This window comes from Staurois parvus, unplaced genomic scaffold, assembly GCF_062004578.1.
Source record: "Staurois parvus isolate SC_StPar_1 unplaced genomic scaffold, SC_StPar_1.0 ptg001284l, whole genome shotgun sequence".
In the NCBI taxonomy this organism is placed as follows: Eukaryota; Metazoa; Chordata; class Amphibia; order Anura; family Ranidae; genus Staurois; species Staurois parvus.
Genome location: NW_028319080.1, coordinates 49,404 through 71,976, shown reverse-complemented (window position 1 = coordinate 71,976; position 22,573 = coordinate 49,404). Strand labels below are relative to the sequence as shown.

At 44.9% G+C, this 22,573-nt stretch overlaps 1 protein-coding gene across 2 annotated transcripts in view; it reads right to left on the bottom strand.

Annotated features, from left to right (window-relative positions):
• Positions 1–1,223: 1,223 nt before the first annotated feature.
• LOC149437503 (class I histocompatibility antigen, F10 alpha chain-like) overlaps positions 1,224–22,573 on the bottom strand; it is a 68,890-nt gene continuing 47,540 nt past the window's right edge. The window contains exons 3-7 of one of the 2 annotated variants that reach the window (XM_089660836.1): positions 16,515–16,793; positions 13,745–13,858; positions 12,199–12,240; positions 9,254–9,293; positions 1,224–2,419 (exon numbers count right to left, since the gene is read on the bottom strand). In XM_089660836.1, the coding sequence (XP_089516962.1) occupies positions 9,256–9,293; positions 12,199–12,240; positions 13,745–13,858; positions 16,515–16,793 (473 nt within the window). In that variant the 3' untranslated portion in view covers positions 1,224–2,419; positions 9,254–9,255. The remainder of the gene's footprint in view (positions 2,420–9,253; positions 9,294–12,198; positions 12,241–13,744; positions 13,859–16,514; positions 16,794–22,573) is intronic. The other variant, XM_089660837.1, reaches the window with a different exon arrangement.

The following is a 22,573-nucleotide window of genomic DNA, read 5'->3' as shown; positions in this document are numbered from 1 at the left end:
GCAGAACTTGATTTGGGCAGCTAGAATACAGATTTCACAGCCTGTAATATCTTTGGCAACCACTAGAGGAATATTTTACCAAAATGCAATTGTCTGGCTACACGGGGTAGACCCAAATCTTCCATGCAGGACATTCTCTAACTGGCACCAGTGCTGAGCGAATGACCCCCTGAGGTTAGTACACAGAAGGGAGACACTCAGCACTGGACCCAGAAGACTGCTGATATCACTGTAGTAGCAGCAACAGCAACTACTACAGCAATTTCCAGTGTTATACAGGGAGCGGTGAGGTATGTGATATACATACATACATTGATCTAAGCCAGGCCAATGTAACTGTGCAAGAAACAGCAAACCTAGTATTCAACTTAATAATAAAATAGGATTTGTTCATTCTTCCCATCTACTCTGCAATACACAGATCTGATTTCACATATGGCAAGATCAGTTTAACAGAAATACTTTCATTAAACACTTTTTTTATTATAGACAAAGTAGGGAAGAGTTGGGACTATAAAATTGTTATTGCTGTGTGGACCCTGTCTGGGAAATTTCCCTCCAATCCCTTTCTTTTGAAGAGTGTCAGACAGAACAGGAAGTATGATAAAATCATTCAATCAGGTAATAGACACTGTCACGGTCCACCCGCACGCCACGCCCACAGCGATTAGCTAACTGAGGCGCGGCCATGACTTGGGGTTAGAGGGAATAAGGGGGACTTAACTTTGAATATATAAAAGACAGGCCGTGATACACTTTCAGAGCCCACACTACCTCTTGGCCACCACTGGAGGGAGACTCCAATCCAGCCGGCCGACCACACACTGGCAGATACAAATCTTACATACAATCTGAAGCACTAACTAGGGTTGAGGAGCAGCCCAGCAATCACACAACCTTCTAGGATTCCTCCAGCTATCCTACAAGCCAGAACCCCGGTGTTAATCACTCTTCAACTGTCCACACACCCCCCCACCACAAACGGTAGCTTGCCACCACCCAACAGTTTATCCGCAGAACGGTCTGCTGGGACACCTCACACACACAGATCTCCATCTGGCAGACCTGTCACCTTTATAATCTGCACGCAATCTGCCAACACACAGTGCAATTGCATACAGATAGGCAATGAACTTGACCGAGCATTTAAAGACATTGAAATACGATACAATCTAATCTCTCCGGAGATATGAGCCCGAGCTTAAATACCCAGAAGTCACTGATTAATTTTATGATTTAATATCCCAAAGTGGGCAGTGCATAAAATATGTACAAAATATAAAAAGTTACAGAAAATACAAGAACTACAAGAAGACACACAATTGGCTATTCACTATCAAATAAAAGGGAATAAAAAACAGAAATAAAACTTTTACCAAGAGTTATCCTGCGACTGGAGCAAGTCAGAAAAAGTCCGCAATCCGTCAGTCAATAGAACCAGCTCCGTACGAATCAGGTCCATACCCCAGGGTCCTCAATTTATGGGAATATGGACGTGGGCTGAACATTAGTCCTTGGCCAATTGACTCTGGGCGGTGTTCCTGTACCAGCCCACAGGATGTTCTGGGTGCTGAAATGTCCAAAGTCAATTGGACCAGGAACGATTTGAATCACCAAGTCAGGGATTGAATTTCCGACACCAGCGCATCAGTCCAATCGCGGCAGTACCAATCACTGTTCAGTTTTCGCCATCAGGCGCAATATAACCATTTTCTGCATTTTTCTGGCATTCTACATAAGCTACAAATACGGTTTTTACATGCAGATGTAGCCCACAGAGTGCCCAATCAGAAGGAAGTATTTCACCTCTCTGCAACTAATATTTTAGCTTTTATGAGAGATGAAATCTATTCCTTTGATCTGTGATATACTTTAAAGCTCCCTAGACACATCGGAGCCCCCCTGGTGTCATGAAGCCGAAACGTCTGAGTTCTTCTTTTATACTTCAGGAAGGTGGCAAAGTCTGATTATTAATAAATCTTATTGGTACCCAGGTGTCACTTCCAGCCTGGAAGCTGCTCTGTCTTTTCAGATGCTAAAGGCTGAGCACAGGTCTCTGAATACCTATGACTGAATATTTCTTTAATGACAAGGAATGAAAATAAATCTACAGTGTCCTATTTTCTACAGGTCACATCTCAGCTATTCAAATCTTACATCTACGTTACAGACACCAATAAAAATTCATCCATCCAAAATTAATACAGGCAGGGATGGTTCTTAAACAGAATGCTAAAAATAAATTTATATCTAAAAATGATTCTTCATTCCAAACATCCTGAACAAAGTGCTCATTATTCAATAGAAGACGGGTCCACCTGAAAGTAGAGAATAAACGCTAAAACAAGCCGGCAGATTGAAAGCAGAATGGCTCCATATCTTCAGTCTCCTTGTTGATGATCTTCAGACAATTGTCATCCTGTAAAGACAGAGATTTTTATCTTTGGTTGTAAATTTAATTTGGGTGCAGTGTTGCATGACCGTGCAATTGTCAGTTAAAATAATGCAGCATCGTATCGCAAAAAAATGGCCTGGTCAAGAAGGGGGGTAAATCCTCTGGAGGGCAAGTGGTTAACATTTCACATTTTTCTGTTTGCTGCACCATATTTCCAGCCCTGCAATATACTGTATATTGTACAGTAAGTCCCTGGGTGACAGGCTTGTAGACGGTGGATACAGTATGTGTCACGTTGGGTTTTCGCCTACACATGGTGAGGGGCTCCAGGGTTTGTGTCTAATATGAAGAAAACAAACTTGTTTTCTCAGATCTTAAAATAAGTTCTATTGTCACACATATTCACTCTGCCCTGTTCATAGGCACTGCTGTGTCACACATTTCACAGAGCCTGCCTTCTGAACTGGGTGCTGGGAGGAGGAGTCTCAGGAGGCGGAGTCAGTACAAGAATCACTGCTTGCAGGCAGCAAGGTGCCATGGGATATGTAGTCCTTAGAAATGGAAAGCAAACAGCAGGGGAGACGCTGCAGAGCATGCTGGGAATCCAGGAAGTTGTGGAAATTGAGGGCCAGCAGTCAGGCAGCACTCATAACAAGAAAGGAGATGTTTGAAGTACACTTATATTGGATTGTGAAGAGTAACAGTTGGTTGTATTGTTATTACAATGCTGATGTTATAAAATGAACGTTGTGACTATAGAACTCATCTAGATCTGATGATTCCATTATATTATCTGACATCTTCTATTACAGTATGAGATCCCCCCAAATGGATGTTTCAGTATTAGATATGGGAAGATGTCAAACTACTAATTCCTGATCTGGTGGCATACAGTAGGTGGACGGGTCCTCACACCTGGTGTATCTAATAGAAAGGTCTCATTCTCCCTGTAGGACAGACTTTTTCAATCTTTTCTATAGATGAACCTCTTGACACAACTCTCCGATCTCAGGGAACCCCCGCTAAAAATTCTATATCTACAACTCGTGATACATTCGTGTGATGGTCAGTGGGAAGAATGCTCCTTACATTTGTGGTCATTGGGAGGAATTAGCCCCTTATAGATCGCTATGAAGATCAATGGTGTCAGTGGGAACTTATCTGAGAGGCACATTGCTCATTGATCAAGGAACCCCTAACCACCTCTGGAGGAACCTTTGTTGGGAAACCCCGCTGTAGGATCCTATTTATATTCTGCACAGAGAGTGTTCATGCAGCTCTCAGACTCTATGGGAAGGGAGGTGAAGCTGTGAGCTCCAGCCCACCAATCACATCTGGGTGGAGTGACCCTTTGGCAGCCATTGATAAAATATTTTGCTCCTTCACATGAAAATGGCATTAGACTCAAATCAAAAAAGGTGAAACACTAGAGCTAGATTTTATGCATTTATGCTTATTTTGATAGTATTTTGTTTAGTTCATACATCACAAAACTTACCACAGACATGAAAATGTACTGAACACGGCACAATTCACTAAGCGGTATCTTACCTCATCCGAGTATGCAGTAGGATACCGCATAGCATTAAAAAAAAAAAAAAAGTTTGAATTCACAAAAAAAAAAAAACGCTACTAAAATACCGCATGAGTTATTTTATCAAGTCAGTTAATGTTTCAACTGTCAGAGAGAGTGTTCCCCACTGACAGCTGAATGTAAAAGAAAAAAGAATTGCTGGCAAGTAACAAAATTAAAAAAATGGCATGGGGTCTCCCTCCATCCATACCAAGCCCTTCAGGTCTGGTATGGATTTTGAGGGGAACCCCCATGACATTTCTAAAAAAACGGCATGGGGTCCCCCTAAAATCCATAACAGACACGTATCCGAGTATGCAGCTTGAAACGTCAGAAAAAGGGGGGGTGGGGGACGAGCGAGCGCCCCCCTCCCCGAACCATACCAGGCCACGTGTCCTCATTATGGGTGGTGCCCCCCCAAAGCACCTTGTCAAAGGGACAAGGGTCTTTTCCCACAACCCTGGCCGGTGGTTGTGGTGGTCTGCAGGCAGGGGGCTTATCGGGATCTGGAAGCTCCCTTTAGCAATGTGAATGAGTATGCAGTGCATGATATCACTACCCATTCACAAAATACAAACAAACAAAAAAAACAACACTAGAGTGAAAAATGACAAGAGACAGTCTTTGACAAGTCATTTATTATACAAAGAAAAATAAAAGAATGTCCCCCTAAGTAGATTCAAGGTCAATCACAATGCCCACCGCTGCTACCCGAAAAAAGAGAAGAAAAAAAAAGGGGTTTGCTCCTGCGTCTGACTGCTCCGCAGGCTTGACAGTTCTTAAATATGTAAGGGGTGGGGCCAACTAGTGACATATATATGATCCCTCCCCCTTGTGACATCATCCACCCCTTACATATTTAAGATCTGTCAAGCCAGACCCCCACAACCACCGGGCGGGGTTGTGAGGAAGAGGCCCTTGTTGAGGGAATATGGCCTGGTATGGTTAAGGAGGGATGTGGGGGATGTTAACTTTGGCATGGGGGTTCCCCTCAAAACCCATACCTGACCAGAAGGGCTGGGTATGGATGTAGGGGGATGTATAATTATTAATTGCCGGCAAATTTTTTTTTTTTTTATATTCAGCTGTCAATGGGGAACCTCGCTGACAGGTGATGACTCTTAGGTTGTTAAGGAATGGGGAGCCGCGGACTCCTCGACAACCCATGACAGTACTGACAGATACCAGTACATACCGCATGCCTGGACCACTACTAAATTACTGCATGTATTTAATTATTTATTTCCTGTTTTGAATTGACTTTAAAGGTCTTTTATGCTGTATTTACAGAGTGTTTTTGTGGTATATACCACATATTAGCAATAGTGACATTTTCAGTATCACATGTGATATGTGGTCATGTGACTGACTTAACTCATGTGATAAGCTTTAGTGAATTGTGCCCACACTATTTTAGGGATTTTTATGGTATTTTATGGTATTCATAAAGAATATCATATGGAGTTTTTTCTCCTCAAAATATTATTATTATACAGTGTTTATATAGCGCCAAAGGGTTTACACAGCGCTGTACAATAGCAAGGGGGACAGAACATGAGACAAGACAGTAACAATACAATACACGAGGGGTTCAAGGGCCCTGTTCTTTTGAGCTTACAATCTAGGAGGGAGGGGATAGTGGTACAGGAGGAAATGGCTGTGGGGGATGGAGTGGTAGGAGGAGTGGAGGTCGTCAGTTGTTAGGTGAGGGTGGGGTAGGCTTCCCTGAAGAGGAGGGTTTTCAGGGTGCGCCTGAAGGTGAGGAGGGTAGGTGACAGTCTGATGGATTAGGGTAGGGAGTTCCAGAGGATGGGGGAAGTCCTGGAAAAGTCCTGCAATCGGGCGTGGGAGGAGGAGACCAGGGAGCTAGAGAGTAGGAGGTCCTGTGAGGAGCGGAGGGCACGGGTAGGGTGGAATTTGGGTATCAGTTCGGTTAGGTAGTTTGGGGCGGCGTTGTGAATTGCTTTGTAGGTCAGAGTTAGCAGTTTGAATTTGATGCACTGGGCAATCGGGAGCCAGTGAAGGGATTGGCAGAGGGGGTGGCGGATGTGGAGCGGTTGGTGAGGTGGATGAGTCTCGCCGCTGAGTTCAGGAACGACTGGAGTGGGGAATCTTGTTCTGGAAATGATTGGCAATCTCGTGGGCGGTGAGTGAGGTACTGAGTGGAGGTGGGGGGGAGAGAGCAGGGATTTGAAAGTGGAGAAGAGCCGGCGAGGGCAGGTGGAGAGGGTGTTGATAAGGGTTACGAAATAGGCTTGCTTGGCGGCATGGAGGGAGGTGGTGTAGGTGAGGAAGGCAGCTTTGTAGAGGGAAAACGCTACAGGGGATCTGGTTTTGCACCATAAGCACTCTAGCGCACGACTGCGTCGTTTGAGACATTTCGTGTTGTCGTTTTGCCAGGGTTGAAGCGGTCGGGGTCTGGTGTTACATGTGGTTAGGGGTGCCAGGGAGTCGAGGGCAGCCGACAGTGAGTCGTTGTAAACAGTAGTGGCCAGGTCGGGGCATGACAGATGGAGGATACTGTCATACAGACGGTCAGTAGAGATGGGTCGGGTTCAGGTTGCGGAGGTTACGGGAGGTGGTAAGATGCTTTGGGGGGGGGGGAGGGGGGAGTTAAGGAAGGGGGAGATGGAGAATGTGAGGAGATGGTGGTCAGAGAGGGGGAAGGGGGTGTTAGTGAAGTCGTGGGGGGTGCAGAGGTGGGAGAAAACAAGGTCCAGTGTGTTTCCATTGGTGTGGGTGGTGGACCGTGTGTGCTGTGTGAGCGCGAAGGAGGAGGTTAGGAGGAGGAGTTGGGAAGTAGCCGGGTTCTTGGTGTTGATGGGGATGTTGAAGTCCCCTAGAATGATGGACGGTAGCTTGGAGGAGAGGAAGAAGGGAAGCCAGGCGGCAAAGTCGTCTAGGAAGAGGGAGGCAGAACCAGGAGGCCGATAGATTACCGCAATCCTCAGGGGGGTGGGAGAGAAGAGCCGGATGCAGTGGGCCTTGAAGGAGGAGAAGGATAGGCAGGGGGGGTTAGGGAGGACCTGAAGGTGCTCAACGGTGGCAGGAGCATACTGACCCCACCGCCTCTGCGGCCGCTCGATCTGGGTGAGTGGGTCCAGACGAGGCCTCCATAGGAGAGTGCTGCAGGGGAGGTGGAGTCAGTGGCTTGGATCCAGGTTTCAGTGACCGCTAGGAGATTGAGGGAGTGGGAGACAAAGAGGTCATGGATGGCGGTGAGCTTGTTGCAAACCGAAAGGGCGTTCAGGAGTGCAACCGAGAGAGGAGGGGTGGATGCGGGGAGGAGGGGGACAGATATGAGGTTGAGGGTGTTGCGGCGGCTGGCGGGAGCAGGGGGGTGCCGAGAGGGGGAGTGGGGAGGTGGGGGGCCAGGGTTCGGGGAGATGTATCCGGCGGTTAGGAGAAGGGTGAGGAAGGTGGCATGGGAACAGGATGTGCAGGAGCATGTGGGTCTGTTGGTGGTAGCGTGTGGGTCGGCGCGGGAGTGGAGTATCAGGAGGAGGTGGTGAGAGCCATAGAGGGGAGAAGGAAGAAGTGAGGGTGCAATGTAGAGCTGTTTTGGGGGAGTAGGGGGGTAGAGGGAGGCAAGTTTGGGAATGGAGGAGAGGAGAACGAGGAGGAGGAGTGCGGATGACATGCTAGGGTGAGCGGAGTGCTGGTCGGGTCAGGTAGGAGGGGGTTTCAGTCAGGGAGTGAGGATGGAGAGACTCCGTTATGCCATGATGGAGTTCATCAGTGTCCAATTGTAGGAAGGGAGTGAGAGTGGTGGGCGGCTGGGTCCGCAGCTGGCTGGTTGCAGTCTGTGGGTGCTGTAGGCCGGCGTCGGTGGGTACAGTGGTTTGGCGACTAGACGAGTCGTGGGGCGCGGTGTTTGGGGGTGCTGGAGGCCTGGCGTCGGGAGGTGCTGAGGGCCCGGCGTCGGGAGGTGCTGAGGGCCCAGCGCCAGGGGTGCTGAAGGCCCGGCGTCAGGAGGTGCTAGAGGCCTGGTGGCAGGAGGTGGTGTAGGCCGACATCTGGAGGTGGTGTGGGCCGATGTCCGGAGGTGGAGTGGGCTAGGCGTTGGTGGGTGCCTCCGCCGGATGGAGCGGGGCTCAGAGCTGCGCGGTGGCAGGGGCACGACTGAGTGGAGCACGGCGGGGAGCAGATGTGGCAGCGGTGGTTTACCCACACGGGGCCGATGGCGGCTTACCCTCTCCGTGCCAGTGGGGGTGGTTGCTGCTTCCTGTTGTCTGCGGAGCCCGGGGCGGGGCATCTCAGTGGCGATCCTCGGCCCTCCGCGGTCTGCCGCGGCATCAGGGGTTGTGGTAGGCCGCGAGTCGTCGGGTCTCTGCCAGAGGGACGGCACGCCGAAGGGCGGGGTGGTGGACTTACGGTCCCTGGTGGGGTGGTGGGCTTACGGTCCCTGGTGGGGTGGTGGGCTTGCGATCCTTGGTGGGATGGTGGGCTAGTAATCCCTGGTGGTATGGTGGGCTAGTGATCCCTGGTGGGATAGTGGTCTATAGTCCCTGGTGGTGGTTTGCAGTCCCTGGTGGGTAGTGGGTGCCCGTTAGTGTCCCTGGTGGCTAGCAGCGTGATGGCGGCTGGGCTCCCTGGTGGGTAGTAGGTGCCCCTGATTGTGTACCTGGTGTCCCGGTTTGTCAGGATGGTAGTGGACCCCTCCTGGGTGTTGGTAGGGCCGGTAGGGATGGTGGCAGCTTTCCCTGACCTTGGGGAGGAGCGGAGGCGACCCACCGTGGCCACGATCCTCGCCGCGATTCCGGCCGCGGCCGGCAGGAAACACCACGGCTTCGGGTGCCGTGGTAGGCCTCGACCTGCTTCGACCCGCCGGAGCTCCGTCGGAGGGACAGAGTGTCCAGGGCCCCTTCAGGGTTTTGGTGGGGACCTCGGCAGCAGCTCAGGGGCCCGAGTGGTGGCGGATGGAGTGCGGGGGTGCCGGAGCTGGCAGTCATGCGGCTGCTCCGGGCGCCATCTTGCCTACTTGTATGTAGGCAAAATATCATTCAGGTTGGCAATAGATGTGAGTTTCAATGAGATGTCTACTGAGAAGAGCAGGGAGAAAATCTGTTCAAGGTGGTGATAAGGGAACATATGAAATAATATAGGGTGGTAATTAAATAAACAGGTAATGTTCAATTCATGAGGATAAAGAAAGATGTCAGAGCAATGTGATAATCAGTGACATAGAATACAAACATGCGTACTACTGTACATAACTAGACAGGAGACAAACGTATAATAGTAATACAAAGCAGACAGCTGGGTAATGACATTCAGGGACTCACATTCAGTTGCTGGAGGAGTTAGAAGAATTCTCTTCATTGTCTGCAGATAGAATGTGTTGGTAACTATGGTTAGTTTCAGCCTACAGAAATATGAATGCCTGCCCTCAGACAGCCTCTTGCACACAGATAGTTTGACCCATCAGTACCAATTCCCACAGGAATCCTGTGATCGGGGCATACGTCCACCCACCATTGCATTTTACCTGCCATAGATCTGACCGGCTGCTGGCAGCAGAGGAGGATGCTGCACCTATGCCTCCCGGGAGTCCAAAAAAACAGTTCTGATGCTGATGGGCCAAAGCACCTGTGTGCATGTAGCCTGACCAAACAGAGAAAATTCTGAAGAAAGCAGGTAAGTCATTGATCTCTATCACACCATGTATGTATGAATTGGCAATTAGGAAATATATATCAAAACAGGTGAAGGGACGGCCAAAATCACATTTGCACTACTTCATGCTGAATGAAACATTCCCTTTCTTCCCCCACAATGTCTATCTCACCCATCACTCTACACTTAACAACAGTCACTGTCACTGAACCCGGCCATGGACGGAGCGATTTTCTTTCCTGCAAAGAAAGTCGCTTGATTCTGCTGGGGGGTTGTTGCGGGGGAAGCCATCCCTGCCAGAAGAACACAGTAGTTACTGCTAAAATCTGACAGCCGGATTGTACTCAGGTTGATCGATCGATTAACTTGGGTACGTTCAGCCCGCTCATACATGGTTCAAATCTCGGCTGGTTTAGCAGGGACCGGCTGAGATTTGAACCGACAATGGTCAGCTTTACTCATAGTATCTTTAAAGATGCCAAACCTGCAGAGAAGCAAAGGAAGGCTCACAGTAACTCTCCTACTACCTGCAGCTTTTCCTGCTTCCTCCTCATGATCACAAACATCACTACTGTATACTGTAATGAGTAGAAGAGGTAAGTGTTCCTTTCTTTTCTGCAGGTATGGCATTTGTAATCATACTTTGTGTAAACGAAATCCGTTTACCCCCCCGAGGTGATCAGTCCATCTACATGTACTGTATGTACAAAATATCATTCACAGAGCACCAATAGAGAAGGATGAATGAAAGACAATGAAGAATAAATGGATCTCACTTCTATCCACACTGCAGGTCCCAGTGAATTGGGATGTATAGGAAACCTCTGGTGGATGGAGATCTCGGTGTGTTCCTACATGGGGGGTACCAAGCAGGGACTCACTTTGTAAAGAGGTTCCAATAGGATTTGTAGGACATCAGAAGTGCCCCACTATGCCCACCTGGCTATTTCTATCTGTACTGCAGCTTATATGAATGAAAAAGATGTATGAATGGAGGGAGCAGACCATTCGATCACCAGCCTGTCCTCTATTCACATATCACACTTCATTCATAGAAGCCATAATATGTCTTTTATAAAGGATGGGCATAGTCAGCACTCTTCATTAGTATGATAAACCCCTACTGAGTCAGACCTATTAGTCTGCAATCAACAAAGCTCAAGTTCCTCTGCGGATTGGAGAGGTCTGGGTGTGACTCAGCAAGTTGAATTTAGACTAAGTTCACATCTGTGTGGGTGGTGCCGCTGCGGATCTGCACAGAAATCCGTGCAACCTCGCAACCCGCACAGAGGAAGGTGGACCCGCGGGCGGGTGCCATTAATTCTAATGGCACGCCGCCCGCACTGCAAATCACATTTGTACAGGGAACTGAGGTTCCCGTGCCGGCTGCGTTTTCCGAAGAAGTGCAGAGACTTCTTACCTGCGTGTCGCAGGGTACAGGAGTCCATTCAAATGAATGGGCTCTTGTGCCTGCCCAAAACGCGGCCCGCAGAAACGCGGATATGTGAACCAGGGGTTAAAACTGAACATTCCGTTAGCCTTTAAAAAAATTTGAAAACCCAAAATCTCATATTCCTGATATGTGCCTGTTGTACCATGTACTTGCATGAATGAGGATCTGGTTCTCTTTGTATTGCTTCCTTTGTGTGAAATCCCTGGTGTTCCTGCCAGTCCCTCTGCTTTCCTATCAAAAATTGACCACATTAGGCATGAGAGCACAGTGTAGTCAGTTCTATAGCTGTGCTGGGAACTCAGCCTGCTCTCCTCTAATGATCACATTTGTCCTTCCCACTGGGAAGTTCAGTGTTCTGTTGTTTCTCCTGACGCTTGTAAAAGTATTTAACACTTTTACAAGCTTCTATAAGCGTCAAGCGCTTGGGCATTAATTTCATTGTCCAGAATGAGAATTCATTTCAACGGCCAGAATAAATTAACGCTCAAGTGTTAAAAGCGCCCATCATTAAGACACATTTACCCGCGTCAAGCGTTCTTTCTGCCAAAACGCTGCTGCTCCTGGAATCACTGGTCCTGGGTTTCTTTTTCCTGCTGCTAAACGCTACTGCTACTAAAAGTCTATGTGTGCATGGATACATAGGATAACATGGAGGGCTGTTTTGAAGACGTAAAAAAAAAAAAAAGAAAAAAAAACCTGACGCCCCTGAACGTGGCTGTAAAAACACCTTGTGTGCATGAGGCCTTATAACAAAAGGAGAAAAAAAAGCCCCACAAAACTGTATTTATAATGATCTTTATATCTATAAACAAATGTTTTGCCTTTCATTTCTATTTTAAACTGAATGGGCTGTTTTACAAGGTGAGGATTCACATATACTTTAATGAACTGGAAAATAGATCATCACAGAATGAACTTGCAGCATGTTTCTAGATCCTTTTCACTCCAGCCCCCAGTGCGATCTCTGTAAACACTGTTGCCTCTAGTTTTAAAATTTGGCTTTACTGCCTCTTTAATTAAAATAAAATCTTACTTTATAGGAGGAATATCAACCATACATCCACCATAGCCTCAATATCAGATCAATATGCATCACTCTACAGCTCAGCCCCCATAATATAACACTGCAGAGGGGACAGAACACATAATAATGTTACTTACTGGGAGCCGGAACATAAATATTGCGATCAGCAGGCGTCTTTCCTAAAGTAACACAGAATTTGATACATTAGAAAATTGTTTTTTAAAACCTTCATATATAATAAGTCACGCAAATATCTCCAACTAATTATCACCATTTGAAAAGTATACATCTCTATTCTGTACTTTGTTTTTAATGAAGTGGAGACCTTCGGATGGTTTTCACTGATGCTGGTTGGTAAGATTTCCTGTTCCAAATGACATCAATGGTCTTCCAAAATTGCCCTAAACTTTTGGAGATAATCCTGAACAATATCTGTACAATATCTGTTCCAGCCGTTTGCCTGTGTTACCGGAGCCACCCTGGACTTCACTGTGAGGGACGCGGTTTATGAGGATAATAGTAAGAAGCTGTTCTTGTTGTGAACTGTTTACTGAAGTGATGATTCTCAGCCAGACTTCTAATAGAGACCATACTATACAGCCACATGTTACCATGACTGAGCCACATAGACATTGCTGGGAGGACTCCATGTTAGTGCAGCTTTCATCATCTATTGTGTATTATTCTGCAGTGTATTCATGCTTTCCCCATTCTGGACCTGTCTTGCATTATAGATTCTAACATTGTACCTGTTTAGGATGGCCATACATTATACAATTTTCCTTTAGATTTACCAAAACCATATCATATGAGGTCAAAACTAAACACTTTCAATTTGTATGTAATCCGGCAGGCCCTTGTACTACATAGGTGAAGGTAGATCTAAAGGAAATTGAACAAGAAAACTGTATAATGTATGGCGAGATTTAGTGAACTGCAAGTTACAGTCACCGTCTGGCCAATTACCAATTCTGTTACAACTTTAAAATCTAACATATTGAACTAGGGACTGTAATTGGAGAGCTTGCTTTTAGAAATGTTTAATAACAGAACCATATGAAGGCCTTTAAAAGGGATACTAAAAAGGTTTTTTTTTTTTTTTTTATAAAATAACAAACATGTTATACTTACCTGCTGTGTGTAGTGGTTTTGCACAGAGCAACCTGGATCTTCCTCTTCTTGGGTCCCCTGCAGGCGCTCCTCCTTTCTGTTGGGTGCCCCCATAGCAAGCAGCTTTCTATGGGGGCACCCAAGCAGGTGTGTTCCCAAGCCATTGCTCCGTGTGTCCATTCACACATGGAGCCCCCCCTCATTGGCTGACTTGCTATGATTGACAGCAGTGGGAGCCAATGGCTCCCATTTGCTGTCTCAGCCAATGAGGAGGCAGAGACCCGGGACAGCCAAGGCTGTTGTGAACATTGATGGCTCTCGATGGGGTTCAGGCAAGTAATGAGGGCGCTGGGGGCATTGTTGCACACAAGTTTTTTCCCTTCATGCATAGAATGCATGAAAGTAAAAAAATCCTTGAGCCTTTACAACCACTATAAATATCCCTCTGTGCTGACACATCATTTTCTTTGTTGTCCATATACAAGGGCTTCCTGCTGATCAGTGTGTAGGACTCATGTCTGGTTCTCCTATATGATGAATAGAGCTCTGGTGTGTAATGTGCAGTAATCTCACCTGAAACGGAGCGTTTCCTGTATATGACGACTCCAATAACGGCCCCGATAATCAGCGCTACAGCAACGACCACAACAGCCCCGATAATTATAGGAATATTGTCCTTAGGGGGATCTGGGGGAAACACAGAAGTAACATGATGTGAGATCTACTGACAGTCTTGTGTATTTAGTCCCAGAATCAGCTGATTGCAGGTCATAGAAGCACATTGTTCCTGCATTGTTCCATCATATCATTACAAGTGCACATTATAATTCACTAAATGAGATATAATGGTCTATAATGAAGAAACAGACTCACACATGGATGATGTCAGTGCCAGGAGGATGGATTTCAGCACAGCCAGGTCCACAGAGATTTGGGTTTCTGGAATGTGTAGAATAGACCTGACACTTCATAAACATGTGTGCTGTGTTGGGGGGGAACATGAAGGATAACAATCACCAGTCCACCATAAATAACACAGTGCAGTCAGCAGGCATTAGTGTGATCATCGTGGAAGGAACACCTCGGGAAGGGTGCAAATTCTTCCAAATCATTTACAAAGAGAAGGTGTGCTAAAGAGGTTCTATATACAGAATAATGTTTGTGTACAGCGCAGTGCACTGGTATGGTACAGCAACTAATAGTAGAAGCAGATAACTGGGGCCCATTCTCACTGTAACAGAGCTTTCTGAATGGACCATCAATGCACCTCATTGCACAAAAAAAGTCCTGCTCCATTACTATAAACCCCAGCTACAGGAATTAGTCAAAATCTACCCTTGTAGTGGGAGTAGGTCTAGGGGGTAGAATCAAACAATATGATTTACCCTCACCCCCAGTCCAGTGTTGTCCTCTTCTCCACCCAAAGCTCCAGCCTATGTGTGGTCCTTTCACTATTAACTCTCCATGGAGGAGGCAAGAGTGCGACCACGGCCATGAGCAGCTTAGCCACTTCTGGACTTTCTGGTGGTTGTACCGGAGTGATTCCAGCAGCTGCAGGCATCACCCCGATACAGTTTTTTAGAGATGGCGGTCGGCTCTCTTGTACAAGCAATCGGAGCGGCTAACTAGCAGCTCAATTGCTTGCACAAGCAGCAGGAGAGGAGCACCCCCCCTCCCACAGCTCTCTTGGGGTCTCCCATCCCACCGGGAGTAATAAGCAACCAGCCGGTGTGTCCGACATTTACTTGGCTGTCATGCTGACCTTCTGGTTTCATTATTTTCTATGTCACTGACCTGGAATAAATATGCAAATCAACTAAATCAGAGTAAAATTTGGACTCTTTATTTGTATACCTGTTCTAGGTTTGTGAAGCCAAAAGGGTCAATTATCAACCAGTCAGCAATGGCAGGCTCTATGGCCTCCTTTAAAGTGTTACTAAACCTAGGACCCCGCATTCACTATATCTGGTCTCCCTGGACCATGCATTCACTATATCCACTCTCCCCGGACCCTGTATTCACTATATCCAGTCTCCCCGGGCCCTGCATTCACTATATCTGGTCTCCCCGGACCCTGCATTCACTAAATCTGGTCTCCCCAGACCCTGCATTCATTATATCTGGTCTCCCCGGACCCCACATTCACTATATCTGGTCTCCCCGGACCCCGCATTCACTATAGCTGGTCTCCCACAGTACACAGAACATGGAAATGCAAATATAAACTGCTTAATACCTTTTCTCACCAGCAGTATGTAGTCTTGTGACTTCTATCAGTGTCTGGTCGAGCACTGGCTACTCTTGTAGGAGGAGTTTTCATTCTCCTCTGACTATCCTACAAGGCTGCATAACCCCTGACCCTCTGTCTGGACAGCGCTGATTAGCCCTGCGCTGATCACATGCACTCTCCCAAAAGAAAAGAAAAAGAAAAAACACACCTATTAATACACAGTAAACAGAGCATGTGTAGACTTGCCATTGTTGCTCTAACTATGGCTGATGGATTGGGGACAGCAAAAGAAGGGCAGGATCAGAGAAAACAGGATCAAACAGCCTTTTTTACACAAGGCAGAGGATTACCCTCTTAAGTTCCACAGTGAGTATAATAAGTATGATTTACAACATATACAGACTGATTTTACTGTTGTGGGTTTAGTAACACTTTATCTGTAAATTCTCAGTTATGTATGAACTAACCCTTTAAATCCAGAGTTACCGAGGTACAAAAGAAGAACAAATCCCTCCATTGGCAATGTTACAGAACAGAACATGGGAGAAATACTGTTGCAAATTATTAATATATCAAGAACAATATATCTTATATATGTGACAGTGATCATTGGTACAATATGAAATGATGACATGCCAATGACATGGAGATTCTGGAATTTTCTACAGATAACCATACAAAGGCAGATCCTCCATTGTAAATGGATTTCAAATCTGAACAAATCACCGACCAGCCACAGTGCTGGGAAATACTACCCCAGATACTGCTGTGTACGGTCTGAATGCTATTTATGTATTTCAGTAGTTTGTTTTGTTCCTCGGTTGCACTCGTTCTCATTCATTTAGTGACACAAACACAGCCGGCTTATTACAAAGGATGTTTCCATTTTAGCATTACTTGTGATAAACACACAGGGGGAGATTTACTAAAACCGGAGCACTCAGAATCTGGTGCAGCTGTGCATGGCAGCCAATCAGCTTCTAACTTCAGCTTGTTCAGTTAAGCTTTGACAATAAAACCTGGAAGCGGATTGGTTTCTATACAGAGCTGCACCAGATTTTAGTAAATAACCCCGTGGTGTATGGACAGATAGCAGAAGTCCTACTTACTCACCCCATTTCACACTGAGAGTCTCATCCCCCAGGCTGGTGTGGTCCACATGACAGAAGTAAGTGTCTCCCTCCTTGGTTGGCACTTCCACACTGACTCTGATCTGATAGGTGCCATCAGGATGGGGGAGAATTGGAGTCATTTCATCTGAAGGAACATGGTCCTCCCCATTCCTCATCCACTTCACATCCACAGGTCGGGGGTGAAACCCGTACACCAGGCAATGAAATCTGGTCACATCATCCGACTGACGGCGGCCCCACACCTTCACCTCTGGACGCACTGAGAGGGAGAAAACAAGGTATGTGATCTACTGACAAATGTAATCTATGTTCTCCTATGAGATGAATGTGGACACATACAGTATGATGATCTCCAGCATAGAACTATGAGGCCACAGTCCCCACCATTCACTCTAATAGAAGGTGAGCTGTCAGTGATGTCAGTGGGGTGTAGATCTATCAACACAGAGCAGTCCTGAGGACATCCCTTCAGAAGACGATCCATCATGCATCTCATTGACAGGAAGCGGCCTGTCTGACCCCCAGGATGGCTCACACTGATCAGCGCTTTTGTCTTTTAACCACTTGTCCTCCAGAGGATTTACCCCCCTTCCTGACCAGGCCATTATTTGCAATACGGCACTGCTTTACTTTAACTGACAATTGCGCGGTCATGCAACACTGCACCAAAATGAAATGTATGTACTTTTTGCACTATAAACAAAAAAAAGTGACAATTTTTTTTTTAAAAAATGTATTTTCTGCTTTAAAACATATCTAATAAAAAATCAAATTTCTTCATAAAATTTAGACCAAAATGTATTCTGCTACATATTTTTGTAAAAGAAATCCCAGCAAGTGTATATTGATTAGTTTGCACAAAAGTTACAGCATCTACAAACTATGGTACATATAATGGAATTTTTTTTTTCATACTAGTAATGGCGGAGATCAGCAGCTTATAGCGGGACTGCGATATTGCGGTGGACATTTTTACACTAACTGACATTTTGTGGGAACCAATGACACTAATACAGTGATAAGTGCTAAAAATATGCACCAACACTGTACTAATGACACTGGCTGGGAAGGGGTTAACATCTAGGGTGATCAAAGGGTTAAGTGTGTGCCTAGCTATGTGCTTGGTGTACACTAGGTGGTGCTTTTACTAGGGGAAGTGATGGATCGTGTTCTCAGCTCTGCAGAGAGACATGATTAGAGCCGTCTTTAACCTGTTCCCGTCCGGCCAATAGCAGAATGATGGCCGAGTGGGACTCTCATCGATCTGAGTGGGCGTCATGACGTCCTTCCGAGATCGAACTGCACTGTGGTGAAATCTGTCACTGGCCGAGTACCTTCGACCCAGCCAATGACAGATCTGTGTACCGGCCCATTGCCAGTACCATGTGACCTGGTCACATGATAATTGTAAACAATGGATGGCTTCCATTCATGCCATCCATTATACACAATTGTGTCACTAGCTGTGATTGGTCACATGTACAGACTGGGCCAATCACAGCCCATCTGTGTCATGTGATTAGCTGTGGCCAATGACAACAAAAAAACCTGAATTAAATCAGGTGTATTATGTGTAATATGAAAAAAAAAATCTTAAAAAAAAAAAAAAACGTAATAAAAAAAATATTGAAACACATTATTTTTTCTTCATACTGTCACCAGGCAGTGTCCCCGATCACCGCCACACCAGTTATATGATGCTGCTGCACTGCAATGGTGACAGTATGTAAAAAACCTACATTTTGAAAAATAAATTTAAAATTTCTTTATTTTCCAAACAATTATGAAGAAAAAATTACAACTTAACCATTAGCCGCCCGGCCAATGGCCGTTTGGCGGCTTCAGATGTGTCTCTGCATTCTGGGTGCACGCCATTTGGCGTGCTCCCGCACATGCGCCGTTTGCGCTAGTGCAGAGCGGCGCAGCAGTGCGATCTGTCACCGGCCGTGCACCTCGGACACGGCCGATGACAGATCCGAGTACCGGCTCCCGTTGCTGGTACCATGTGACCTGCTGTGACCAATCACAGCAGGTCACATGACAGTTGTATACAATGGATGGCTTCATTCATGATGCCATCCATTGTATACTAGTGCCTAGCTGTGAATGGTCACAGCTAATCACATGCACATGTCATGTGATTAGCTGTGGCCAAATCACAGCTAAGCACAAAAAAAAAAAAAAAGCCTGAATGAATCGATGTCATTCAGGTAAATGCTTGCTTATAGCAAAGTAATTCTTTGCTATAAGCAAATTGTGTAAAAAAAAAAAAAAAAAAACTGATCACTTCCCCAAAGTAGTACAATGTTACTATGGTAACATTGTACTATTTTGGTCATAGTAAAATATGAAAAAAAATCTTAAAAAAATAAAAAAAAATGTAATAAAAAATTAAATATAATAAAAAAATTAAAAAAATTAAAAAAATATATATTTTTTTTTTTTCATACTGTCACCAGTCAGTGTCCCTAATCAGCAGTTATATGAAGATGCTGTACTGCACTGGTGACAGCATGTAAAAAAATAAAATAGTGAAAATAATTTTTTTCATTTTTTCATTTTCCGAAAAATTATGACAAAAAAATACAACTTCAAAAAACTCGCCATGCCTCTTATGAAGTATGTCGGACTGTCTACTCTGCAAAAAGGGGTCATTTGGGGGATATCTGTACTATTCTGACATTCTTGGACCTCAAGAAATTAGATTGGCTGTCAGTACTTCAGGATTGATCAATATTCAGATCTATACCATAGTTTGTGAACTCTATAACTTTCCTACAAACTAAAAAATACATCCTAATTTGGGTTATTTTCACCAAAGACATGTAGCAGAATACATCTCGGCCTAAATTTATGAAGAACAATTATTTATTTGCAAACTTTTATAACAGAAACAAAGAAAAATGTGGGTTTTTTTCAACATTTTTGGTCTTTTTTTGTTAATTTAGCAAAAAATAAAAACCCAAGCGGTGATTAAATACCACCAAAAGAAAGCTCTAGTTGTGTGAAGAAAATGATAAAATTTTAGTTTGGGTACAATGTTGTATGACCGCGCAATTGTCATTCAAAAATGTGAGAGCGCTGAAACCTGAAAAATGGCCTGGGCAGGAAGGTGTAAAATTGCCCGGTATGGAAATGGTTAAAAAACACTCGCCATGCCTCTTACTAAAAACCTCGGACTGTCTACTTTAAAAAAAAAGGGGTCATCTGTACTGTTGACATTATTAAGAAATTAGATTGGCCATCAGTACATCAGGACTGATCGATTTTCAGATATAGAACATAGTTTGTGGCCTTGATAACGTTAACTTTCCTACAGACTAAATAATTGTAAAGGAAATTTGTAAATTCTGCATTTTATTTTGTGTGCTTTGCCTATGTATTGTACACGGCACTCATTGTGCACACGGCACTAATAATCTTCTCATTACATGTTTGCCTTCTCTCAAGTCCTGATTAGAAATCAGCCTGCCTATGTAACGCCCCTCGTTACCATAAAGTACAACTGTAATATTAATGTGATCCCTACATAATCATGTGTATAAAATACTTCAAATACAAATAAACAGAACAGTTATTTGGAAAGATGCCGAGTGTAAGGTTTGTGTCTGTTCCCCATTGCAGTAGTTAGTAATTTGGAACCACTAATCAATAGGAGGTTAGGAGTTCCCTATAACATTTTCAGTATTAATGTCCAGAACAATAATAAACACTGATTTGGGTGATTTTCACCAAAAAAATGTAGCAGAATACATCTTGGCCTAAATTTATGAAGAACATTTATTTATTTGCAAATTTTTATAACAGAAACAAAGCGAAATGTTTTCCTTTCTTTTTTCCTTTATTTAGCAAAAAATAAAAACCCCAGTGGTGATCAAGTACCACCACATGAAAGCTCTAGTTGTGTGAACAAAATGCTAAAAATTTAGTTTGGGTACAGAGTTGCATGACTGCGCAATTGTCATTCAAACTGCAAGAGAGCTGAAAGCTGAAAATTGGCCTGGGCAGGAAGGGGGTGACAGTCCCCGGTATTGAAGTGGTGAAGTCTGGGCTCTGACCCGGCCATGCAAGGACTGTCACCCATTTCTCCCCCAACCACTGTGGGGTCTTTTTTGCTGTGTGCTTTGGGTCATTGCCATGTTGGACTTTCTGGCAGAGGGCAGATGATTTTCCTCAGAATTTTGATGGCATTTCTCCTTCTCCAAGTGCTCCAGTCCCTGCTGCAGAGAACCCCCCATACCAGGATATTCCCCCCTCCATGCTTTACTGTAGGAATGGTGGGATTTGGATGGTGAGATGGATTGGATTTCTGCCAGACATATCGTTTAGTGTTGAGGCCAAGTCATCCCATTTTAGTCCTTTCTGACCAGAACACCTTTTTCTATGTGGTCTCAGAATCTTCAAGGTGCGTTTTGGCAAATCTCAGTCATGACTACATGTGGCCTTTCTTGAGTAGCGGCTTTTTTCTTGCACCCTCCCATACAAGCCACATTTGTGGAGGATTTGTGATATTGTTGTCACATGCACACAATGACCACTCTTTGTCATAGATTCCTGCAACTGCTTCTGAATTGCTGTAGGCCTCTTGGTAGCCTCTCTGACCAGTTTCCTCCTGGCTCTTTCATCCAGTTTGGAGCGACGACTGATCCAGGGAGGGTCTGTGTTGTACCAAATACCCTCCACTCCTAAATAATAGACTTCACTGTGCTTCTAGGCATTGATAAATCATTTGACATTTTTGTTTGTATCCTTATCCCGACTTGTGCCTGTCCACAACTTTATCCCAGAGATCTTTAGATAGTGCCTTGCCGTCCATAATTGATAGTTTTCTACAGTTTCACTACCAGGGACTGAAATGCTCCAGGAAAGCTCTTTTTATGCTGAGCTAATCAAAATGACCACAGCTGATCACAGTAGAAAATCAAATGGCTTTGTGTGCCATTGAGAAGGTGATTAGCTACACCTGATTGAGTTTACAAGTCATTGTTAGGAGGGGGGGTGATCCTTTTTCCAACTCCAGTGATTTTGAATTTAAAAAAAACAAAACAAAAAACAATTCTGACATGTTGGTGTTATATCTTTCACCCGGATGTTATAAGTTGCACTGAGTGAATCCAGCGGGATAAAACAAAAACTGTGTGTCTTCATTTCAGGCTGCAAAGCAACAAAATGTAATTATTTTAAAGGGGGGGGGGGGGTTGATTATTTTCTATACCCACTGTATGTACCATGGGTTGTAGACGCTATAACCAATTAATATACACGTTGGGATTTTTTTTGTTTTATAATTTATGAAGAAATTTGATTTTACTGGATATGTCCTATAACAGAAAGTAGAAAATATTGTGTTTTTTTGGGTTTGGTCTTTTTTCATTTACATAATAAAAAATAAATTCAGTGATGATCAAATATCACCAAAATAAAGCTCCAAAAATAAAATTAGTTTTTCATGGCACAATTGTGCAGATTGAGCTTTTCTGTGACCTTAGATCCTTAGGCCTTGTTCACATGGATGTACTTAGAGTGGTTCTAAAGGCTCAAGGTTTTTTACCTTCATGCATTCTATGCATGAAGGTAAAAAAACCTGTGTGCAGCACCCCCCCAATACTCACCCAGCCCCCTCTCGCTTCAGTGATGTGCACTGGAGTCTCGGCTATCCCGAGTCTCCCTCTTCTTATTGGCTGAGACAGAAGCAGGAGCTATTAGCTCCCAATGCTGTCAATCACAGCCAGTGAGCCAATAAGCAGAGAGGGGGCGGGGCCAAGCCACAGCTCAATGTGCGAATACAAAAATGGAGCAGTGGGGGCCTCCATAGCAATAGGCTGCTTTCGCACTGAGCTGTTTTTGCAGAACTTTTGAGTAAAGAAAGAAAAAAAAAAGGCACAGGAAAAGCTCATGAATAAAAAAAAAGAAAAATGCATCCCTTTAAATTCAATGTATGTCTTCACACTGGTCTGTTGGGCTTCCCTTGTGTTGTACTTGGTGTTAAATCCTGCTTGCCGCATTTTGGGCGCACCAAAAATGCACCTCCCCACTGAG